Source organism: Panulirus ornatus, chromosome 40, assembly GCF_036320965.1.
Source record: "Panulirus ornatus isolate Po-2019 chromosome 40, ASM3632096v1, whole genome shotgun sequence".
Lineage (NCBI taxonomy): Eukaryota > Metazoa > Arthropoda > Malacostraca > Decapoda > Palinuridae > Panulirus > Panulirus ornatus.
In genome coordinates this window covers 12,736,248-12,746,690 of record NC_092263.1, presented here as the reverse complement: position 1 = coordinate 12,746,690, position 10,443 = coordinate 12,736,248, and the positions used below count along the sequence as shown (strand labels likewise).

The following is a 10,443-nucleotide window of genomic DNA, read 5'->3' as shown; positions in this document are numbered from 1 at the left end:
TATATATTCCTATGAGTCCACGGGAAATGAAACACGATAAGTTCCCAAGTGCACTTTCATATAATAATCACATCATATATATATATATATATATATATATATATATATATATATATATATATATATATATATATATATATATATATACATATATAAACAGTGATATTGTCTACCACTAGAGTGTAACATTTCGCCACTTGGGTTACGTGGTTGCCCACTGTCGCGTCAGGCCGTACCAACCTGTTACACAGTCACGTTTTCCTCAGGCCTTCCCAACCTTCTCCCCCTCCACCCTGGCGGCGTCACACAGCGTCACACGGCGTCACACCGCTCTTACCCCACCGTCACAGTGGAGTGGCGCCTTTCTCGTGGGGGCGGCGGCCCCCCATGAATGTAGTCACATGTCCATTTACAAACCTCCGTTACACAACAGGTCATGCCATATTATCTATCTGAATGATTGTCACTGACAGATCCCTTCGATAGACGTAGGAGTAATAGCGTCAATATTAATCGAATTGATCTGGGTCAGCAAGTACCCCCATCAGAGGGGAATTGCAGGTCACAGACATAAAGAGATTTTATAGTAAACTGGGATTAATTCTCGTTCGGCCTTGGTTGAGGGCTTTTTCCATCCATGACTGAAGCCTTTAGATATTGAAGAGGGAATTATTACCTCAATTTCTTCGTCTCCTTGGATAATATTTGGGAAATAAATCGATATAGACAAGAAATATTGAGCGAAAGAGGTACTTTAAATCTTCCTTGTTAAATAATCTTTAAAACAAGACTTAAGACGTTGTCTTCAGATGCACAAGATGAAAAATAAAGCTAATTATAATGTTTTTTTTCCCTCATGCAAGAATTGATTGTGTTACCCTTAAAGTTCTCGAATATCTAAGTTTTCTTTGCACTACTGAGATGTCTGGGTGTTTGAGTATGGTTCTGGTACACCTTGAGCACGACGGTACGATCCCTGAGCACGACGGTACGATCACTGAGCACGACGGTACGATCCTTGAGCACGACGGTACGAATCCCTGAGCACGACGGTACGAATCCCTGAGCACGACGGTACGATCCCTGTGTATGACGGTACGATACTTGAGCACGACGGTACGATCCCTGAGCACGACGGTACGATCCTTGAGCATGACGGTACGATCCTTGAGCACGACGGTACGATCCTTGAGCATGAAGGTACGAATCCTTGAGCACGATGGTACGAATCCCTGAGCACGACGGTACGATCCATGAGCATGACGGTACGATCCTTAAGCACGACGGTACGATCCTTGTGTATGACGGTACGATACTTGAGCACGACGGTACGATCCCTGAGCACGACGGTACGATCCTTGAGCATGACGGTACGATCCTTGAGTATGACGGTACGATCCTTGAGCACGACGGTACGATTCTTGAGCACGACGATACGAATCCCTGAGCACGACGGTACGATCCTTGAGCACGACGGTACGATCCTTGAGCATGAAGGTACGAATCCTTGAGCACGATGGTACGAATCCCTGAGCACGACGGTACGATCCTTGTGCATGACAGTACGATCCTTGAGCACGACGGTACGATCCTTGAGCATGACGGTGCGATCCTTGAGCACGACGGTACGATTCTTGAGCACGACGGTACGATTTGTGAACACCACAACTGTATGGCTATTGGGTATGATGAAGTGGTTCTATTCATGATCGAGGATCGTACCGTCGTGTTCACGTATTGTACCGTCGTGCTCAAGAATTAGTACCGTCATGTTCAAGTACTGTACCGTCGTTTTCAAGTACTGTACCGTCGTGTTCAAGGATCAAATCGTCGTGCTCAAGGATCGTACCGTCGTGCTCAAGAATCGTACCGTCGTGCTCAAGGATCGTACCGTCGTGCTCAAGGATCGTACCGTCGTGCTCATGGATCGTACCACCGTGTTCAGCTACTGTTCCTATGTGCTCAAGGATCAGATCAAATCATGTCAAATGTGTCATATTTAGTAATCATTCATATCAAAATTTGGTTTACTTTCATTCACTCACTTTAACTCTCCACAAATAAGAGATATTTATGGGTAAATCCATTGCACGTGTCGCCGCCAAGATCCTTGACCTGTGAATTGTGAGGCGGGGTCGTACGTGGCAACCACCGCCCGAAGCGTGCGACAGACTGAAGGGGAAAAACGATTTGTTTAAGTCACCCATGCAAAACGCGTCCGCGGGACGATGTGACGAAAGAAAACGGTTGATTTATGTGTAACCAAGATTATGTTAGAGGAGACGCGCTTTCTTCCATGATAGCTAGCGAGATTTTGTCTGTCTTTTTGTGGTTACTGAGTGAATGTCAGCGGCTGACTGTCAGGCCCGGAGTGTACTGGGGGGGGGGGGGGCTACAGAAGAGAGAGAGAGAGAGAGAAAGAGAGAGCGAGAGAGAAAGCGAAACATGCAGGCATTTTTGAGAGAGAATACGGATTTAGGAAAAAAAAAAAATAGATTGGTCTCACGGCATCAAAAATCTGAGAGTTTTCTTTTCCCTTTCCGCGAAGAGAGAGAGAGAGAGAGAGAGAGAGAGAGAGAGAGAGAGAGAGAGAGAGAGAGAGAGAGAGAGAGAGAGAGAGAGAGAGAGAGACTGTGTAAGGAGAGGGTTTTGCCCTTATATACATACGGTTACCATATATACATACATACATATATATGTATATATATACATATATATATATATGTGAGTTTGAATGGAGAAAAACTGGAGGAAGTGAAGTGTTTTAGATATCTGGGAGTGGATCTGTCAGCGGATGGAACCATGGAAGCGGAAGTGGATCATAGGGTGGGGGAGGGGGCGAAAATTTTGGGAGCCTTGAAAAATGTGTGGAAGTCGAGAACATTATCTCGGAAAGCAAAAATGGGTATGTTTGAGGGAATAGTGGTTCCAACAATGTTGTATGGTTGCGAGGCGTGGGCTATGGATAGAGATGTGCGCAGGAGGATGGATGTGCTGGAAATGAGATGTTTGAGGACAATGTGTGGTGTGAGGTGGTTTGATCGAGTAAGTAACGTAAGGGTAAGAGAGATGTGTGGAAATAAAAAGAGCGTGGTTGAGAGAGCAGAAGAGGGTGTTTTGAAATGGTTTGGGCACATGGAGAGAATGAGTGAGGAGAGATTGACCAAGAGGATATATGTGTCGGAGGTGGAGGGAACGAGGAGAAGAGGGAGACCAAATTGGAGGTGGAAAGATGGAGTGAAAAGGATTTTGTGTGATCGGGGCCTGAACATGCAGGAGGGTGAGGGGAGGGCAAGAAATAGAGTGAATTGGAGTCATGTGGTATACAGGGGTTGACGTGCTGTCAGTGGATTGAAGCAAGGCATGTGAAGCGTCTGGGGTAAACCATGGAAAGCTGTGTAGGTATGTATATTTGCGTGTGTGGACGTGTGTATGTACATGTGTATGGGGGGGGGGGCCATTTCTTTCGTCTGTTTCCTTGCGCTACCTCGCAAACGCGGGAGACAGCGACAAAGTATAAAAAAAAAAAAAAAAAAAACATATATATATATATATATATATATATATATATATATATATATGTTTTTTATATATATATATATATATATATATATATATATATATATATATATATATATATATATATATATATATATATATATATATATATATATATATATATATATATATATATATATTGTCTCTATGTCCCCCTGTGTCACCTCCCACTCTCTCAATGTCTCTCTCTCTCTCTCTCTCTCTCTCTCTCTCTCTCTCTCTCTCTCTCTCTCTCTCTCTCTCTCTCCACACACACCCCCTGGGAGGGGTCGCCGCCCCGCCCCGCCCCGCCCCTCTGACCCCCTGCGGGTGCAGCACTATATAATCCGGGGCGAGAGTCTGTGTCGCCACCAGAGGTAATTCGGGTCTCTCAGCTCAGCTCGCCACCATGACCCTCCGGATGGTAAGGCCTTCCTCCCCTCCCCCTCTCGCTGAGGTAGTGTGTGTAGGGCCATGACCTGAGACCGTCCTAGGACACCTGTGTAGATTGGACGATGACCTAAGACCGTCCTAGGACACCTGAGTAGATTGGACGATGACCTAAGACCACCCCGGGACACCTGGGTAGATAGGACGATGACCTGAGACCGTCCTAGGACACCTGAGTAGATAGGGCGATGACCTAAGACCGCCCCAGGACACCGGAGTAGATAGGGGTCCCGGAGTAGATTGGACAATGATCTGAGACCGTCCTAGGACACCTGAGTAGATAGGGCGATGACCTAAGACCGCCCCGGGACACCTGAGTAGATAAGACGAGGACCTGGGACCGCCCCGGGACACCTGGGTAGATTGGACGATGACCTAAGACCGCCCCGGGACACCTGAGTAGATTGGACGATGACCTGGGACCGCCCCGGGACACCTGAGTAGATTGGACGATGACCTGGGACCGTCCCGGGACACCTGAGACCGTCCCGGGATGCTGACCTGGTAGGCGGCCCCGGGACATTGACCCCGAAAAGCTTCACTTAATTGTACGATGGCCTGTAATGGTTATCTATATTTCATCTATATTCTAGATCTATATGGGATGTGTGAGGGGGATCTATATTTTTCTTCTCTCTAATATATTTCTTATTGGAAAATATAGCTGAACATGTGATAATATATTGCCCTCTTTCTCACCCCCCTCTCTTAGCGTGTGGCCCTTGTGGCCATGTTGGTGATGCTTGCCGTGGCCCTCGTGCTGTCCGCCCCTGATGGCAAGGGCCATGGTGGTGGCCATGGCCATGGTGGAGGCGGATATGGCCACGGCGGAGGAGGATATGGCCATGGTGGTGGTGGTTATGGAAAAGGCCACGGTGGTGGATATGGCCATGGTGGTGGTGGTTATGGAAAAGGCCATGGTGGTGGATATGGAAAGGGCCATGGTGGTGGTGGTTATGGAAAAGGCCATGGTGGTGGATATGGCCATGGTGGAGGTGGTGGCTATGGAAAAGGCCATGGAGGAGGATATGGCCATGGTGGTGGTGGATATGGAAAAGGCCATGGTGGCGGCGGTTATGGCAAGGGCCATGGTGGCGGATATGGCCATGGCGGTGGTGGATATGGCCATGGTGGTGGTGGATATGGAAAGGGCCATGGCGGTGGTGGATATGGCCATGGCGGTGGAGGTTACGGCAAGGGCCATGGTGGTGGATATGGCCACGGTGGCGGCGGATATGGCCATGGTGGTGGCGGATATGGCCATGGAGGCGGTGGAGGCTATGGGAAGGGCCATGGTGGCGGATATGGCCATGGGGGAGGTGGTGGATATGGCAAAGGACATGGTGGATATGGTAAGGAGAAACCCTTGTTCAATTTCAACATCTAAATTTGTCAAAATTGCTCTAAATCAACATCATCTCACTTTGATAGATTTGAATTAGACGCCTGTACTGAAGTGCATACTAATGAATCACTTGTGCCAATTTGCATGAATTAACATGACATTACGAGAACTTAGAAGATAAACAAGTCTTTATATTCAAATCAACAGCTTTGTAAATACTTTTTTTTTTCACTTAGATATAAGTACTTTAACTGTCACAAACTTCACTTAGCTGTTAATATTCACTTTCAGTATCAAAACTTCACTTTAGCTTTAAATTTAACTTCACTGTTGAAACTACATTCTAGCTTTAGCTTTATATTAACGATTGGAACTATATTATAGCTTTAGCTTTATCTATTTAAGCTCACTGTTGAAATTACATTATAGCTTTAGCTTTATATTAACGATTGGAACTACATTATAGCTTTAGCTTTATATTAACGATTGGAACTACATTATAGCTTTAGCTTTAGCTGTTAAAGCTTCATATCTTAGCTTTTGTTATCAAAACTTCCCTTTACTAATAATTATTTTTCTTCTCTTTTCAGGTTACCATTAACTTCAAAACATGTTTGTAAAAATAAAAAAAAAAAAGTATGTTAAGAATTATTTGTATAATAAACGTATTGATTTTAATCGGTGAGCTTAATGGAAAACCTTTTTTCTCTCTGTCTTTATGCATTATTTTCTGTCGTTATGTATCATCATTGTATCTCTGGCAATCGGGTAGAAAATATGGACCATTATCGTACCATTGGCACGTGGGCAGGTTACATGGACCATTATCGTACTATTGGCATCTAGGCAGATGATATGGACCATGATCGTACCTTTGAGATCTGGGGGTACAAGGTAAAGTATGGACCCTAATCGTACCTCTGGGATCTCTATAGAAAATATGGACTATCATCATACCTCTGGGATCTCGATAGAAAATATGGACCATTATCCTACTTCTGGGATCTGGGGGTATTAGAAAATATGAACCATTATCGTACCTCGGAACAGGAGAGTATTTGGCGCTATCGTCACTCGGACTTGGAAATATCTATCGCCATTCACATTCTTTCAAATGTCGGTGATATTGACGTCTCGAAGAAGAATATCTTGTTACAAAAATGCTTCATATCGTCGAAGGAAATGCAAGAATCTTGTTACAAAAATGCTTCATATCGTCGAAGGAAATGCATATTGACGTCTCGAAGAATCTTGTTACAAAAATGCTTCATATCGTCGAAGGAAATGCAAGAATCTTGTTACAAAAATGCTTCATATTGTCGAAGGAAATGCTCCAGCGAGGACCAGATTGCTTCTGACCGTTGGACAACTCAGTGGAATTCTCCCTGTTCACCGTCAGGGCAGCCAACCCACCCTCCCAGGCTCAAGGCCCTGGAATGATCCCGGTTCGAGTATGAGGAAGAGGCGTGCACAGTTCATGAACTCGAAGCTTCGAAACCCCAGCGAGTGAATCATCTTGCTTCGGTTGAGGAATCGAAGCCCGTTATGTATACAACAGCCTCGGGAACGGGTTCGAATCAATGAACCACTTCTGAACAACACCTGACGAAGAACCCTTCCTTCCTTCCTTCCTTCCTTTGTTCCTACCTTCCTTCCTTCCTTCCTTCATTCCTACCTTCCTTGCTCCTCTTCCTTATCCCGACGCCCAAAGCAAATGAGTCTGACTCAGACGTAAACACCAGGGGTAAAGACACTTAACTCAAAAGCCTTCATCGTCTATACTCCGTTCGACCCCGAGAAAGAGACAAGGAGACAAACTCGAAGCCAACGAGACACACAGAAGTAACTGTGTCGCGCACGTCTTTTGTTATCAGTGTAACATCTTGGACCACATCTTCTTCAGGGGAGACACTAAAGTCTATAGACATTAAGAGAGAGTGAAATACATACATCTCACAGTATCACAGGGTTCGATCAATTTCTCCTACAGGATTCGTCCAAATCCAAAGAAAAGGGTTGTCGAAGCTCTGGCCTCGATCAAACAACCCTTAATCTAACACTTTAAGGGATCTGGACTAACCCTTAAAACCCCTTAGGGTTCTGGATAAACCTCTAAGGGTTTCTAAAAGGTTCTGAACGCCTTATGGATATCATTGTCTTTCCACTGATTGCAGTGACAAGCTGCATTGGCAGTGTCATTGCCACGATGATAGATAAGAATATTATCTCTATCTTATAAAAGGAAAAAAAAAAAAGATGATCAACAGCGTCGAGTTTGTAAACATAGAATTACAATAGATCATTTTACAGGTGACTGCATATAGAACTCTCTCTTGATTACTATTTTTCTTTTATGGCAACTGAGACGGCACGGGCAGCTGGGGCCCTAATCAAGGCCATCCCATTAATGATATATATATATATATATATATATATATATATATATATATATATATATATATATATATATATATATATAATGTATATATATATATATATATATATATACATATATATATATATATATATATATATATATATATATATATATATATATATATGTATATATATATATATATATATATATATATATATATATATATATATATATATATATATATATATATATATATATACCTGGCCTGAGCCAGGTACCCATCTTATCGACCAAAACCCCTTGGGGTGAATGAACATCTTGGGTGATTGTGGACCGACTGCCGCAACCAGGATTCGAACCTATGCCCTCGACCAGTGAATGCGTCACGGTCAGGAACGCTAACTGCTACACCACGGGTGGGAAAAGTTTTCCCAGGGGGTTTTGTATTGCTTAGTAGGAGGGAATTTTGGGATTGTGGGAGGAAGATGGGAAGAGAGAAGGAATGGAGGAGGGTAGATGGTTCAGAGGCGCAAACCATGAATTCCAATTGGTGGTTTGGTTGGTGAATTGGCCTTTGGGTCTATCAATGACGTGTTCAGAACGAAAACTTGACCAAGGGTTAGAAACACACCATTAGCCATATATCGACCCAACCCCGTGGGGAGGATGAACACTTAGGGGAGAACTGAGAGGCCGTCTGCAGCGCCCAACACTCGAACTCACGCAGTCCCAGACATAAATCATGGTTAATGCCTTTAGTATCGGTTATGGGCTGTGTTGATCTATGCTGTCTATCTCTTACATAGAAATCGTATTGAGCATGGGTGTTATAAGACTATAATGTTGTTATGTCTCTTGGGAGAATCAATTCTTTATGTTATAATCTCATTTATTCCAAGTATGTCATTATAAGAAGGGCAGTTTAAGCTAAATCTTAGCTTAAAGGGAACGTTAAGGGAGGTTTTCATAACGTAAGCTAATTTCTATCTTTTTTTCAGTATGTTAAGCTATAAGCTATAATTTTACCTTAATTTTCAATTATATGATAAAAATATACTTTCTTTAAAAGGCTTGTATTTCAAGCTCATTAAAATTACTGTATTTGAGTTGGTCAAGGAATTCATGTAATATACACTTAGATTCATAGAAATGTGTAATCTCCAAGATATGCATGGGAGACACTTCTCAAATCTAGATTATTTTTCTTCATTTAAAAAAAAAATAAACTGAATTCATAAAGGGGTTCAGTTGATCTAAATTCTCATTCATACTTATGACCGGTCAACGAGGCTAGTGTTAAGTTTCCCCTTAGTCATCAGCAAATAGAAAACGGGTATTATTTTTAGACCGTTGACTGAACACCTGATGTTAGTTTAAGACGAATTTCCTTCTTCCCAAGTTTGTCTTTACGTCGAATTTACACCGAGCAGCTATGCTAATATTCTCATCTGTCAGGTCATGATGTTGACCCTAGTGTTCTCTCTCTCTCTCTCTCTCTCTCTCTCTCTCTCTCTCTCTCTCTCTCTCTCTCTCTCTCTCTCTCTCTCAATATCCTACTGTTGGCATGAGTTTAGGTACAGAAGTCATATCTTATCTATCCGTTTATGTCTACATCTATATCTATCTGTCTATCTTATACCTATCTATCTATCTATCTATCTATCTATCTATATATCTATTTATCTACCTATATCTCTATAATCTGATAGCACCTAAAACCTTTGGTGGGAACATCACCATCTAATTTTTTTTTTGTCTTTTAACATTTCAGTCCTTAGTGTTATTACGAGCATAGGCGCACCACATCTCCTTCACCAAGCAGGGTTTACCAGCAGCAAGAACATGCAATAAGCTTCAGCAAGCATCGGTGAACTTAAATATTTGAGTTGGTGATACGTGAATGGCTTGGTAATGAGTGATGTGTGGACTTGCATTGTGAGGAGTTCATTGTTTACAGTTTACGGGTCTGACGTCAACACCCTCATCCACCAACTCGCCAGATATATATATAAGACGTGACTGCTGTCTTGTAGGCATCAGTTCTCCATTATCTTTCTACCATTCAACATGGGCTTCAATATGGTGAGTGCAATTTTTATCTATTAACGTTAAAATTAACATCAATATCAAAGGTAATATCTCACTGGTTTTCTACTTAAACATTTGGGAAAGAAAGTATATAATCGATCCACGTAGTAACATAAACATATCTTAATTTCAATATTGCGGATGTAACATAAACATATCTTAATTTGAATTTTGCGGATGTAACCTCATCTATTATATAACATTACCAAAAATGGCTAAAATGTTGTCTCACTCGTTTTCTAATTCTAGATTTCAAGTTAACTTAAGTTCTTAGCTGCAGTAGCATAACTATGTTGGGTATAACAATTTGTTCAAGTTATCCTGGAAATCTCATGTAACGCATATCACAAAGTCGGCTTCCTAAATGCTTGGGGGGCTGATGTACAGGTGCCACAGGATCATTCTTCTCATGAATTTCTCTCACAGATTTGGGTATGGCTTTTCTCTACCTTATGCCCAGTGAAATTAAGACATCCCCCTTCTAAAAAAGTCTTTTTCATAAATGACTATCATCATCGCCTTTGGTCATCCATCTCTTTCCGTCTGGCATCATGTTCCTCACACTCTCTCTCTCTCTCTCTCTCTCTCTCTCTCTCTCTCTCTCTCTCTCTCTCTCTCTGTTTTGCAAGTATCATTTCCGCCACTT

General features: G+C 42.5%; 2 protein-coding genes across 5 annotated transcripts in view; both read left to right on the top strand.

Moving 5' to 3' along the window:
• The first annotated feature begins 3,913 nt into the window (after positions 1–3,913).
• On the top strand, positions 3,914–6,010 carry LOC139761554 (uncharacterized). 4 transcript variants are annotated; one of them, XM_071685824.1, is made up of 3 exons: positions 3,914–3,961; positions 4,700–4,910; positions 5,010–6,010. In XM_071685824.1, the coding sequence occupies exons 1-3, from the start codon at positions 3,947–3,949 to the stop codon at positions 5,372–5,374; spliced, it is 591 nt and encodes a 196-aa protein (XP_071541925.1). In that variant the 5' UTR covers positions 3,914–3,946; the 3' UTR covers positions 5,375–6,010. The 4 variants fall into 4 exon arrangements, with proteins under 4 accessions (XP_071541925.1, XP_071541924.1, XP_071541923.1 ...); XM_071685823.1 differs by having other exon boundaries at positions 4,700–4,961; XM_071685822.1 differs by having other exon boundaries at positions 4,700–5,339; positions 5,923–6,010.
• A 3,734-nt stretch (positions 6,011–9,744) lies between these two features.
• The window catches only part of LOC139761553 (uncharacterized), a 2,490-nt gene continuing 1,791 nt past the window's right edge, over positions 9,745–10,443 (top strand). Inside the window, exon 1 of the mRNA XM_071685819.1 lies at positions 9,745–9,791. Within this exon, the coding sequence (XP_071541920.1) occupies positions 9,777–9,791 (15 nt within the window). The 5' untranslated portion in view covers positions 9,745–9,776. The remainder of the gene's footprint in view (positions 9,792–10,443) is intronic.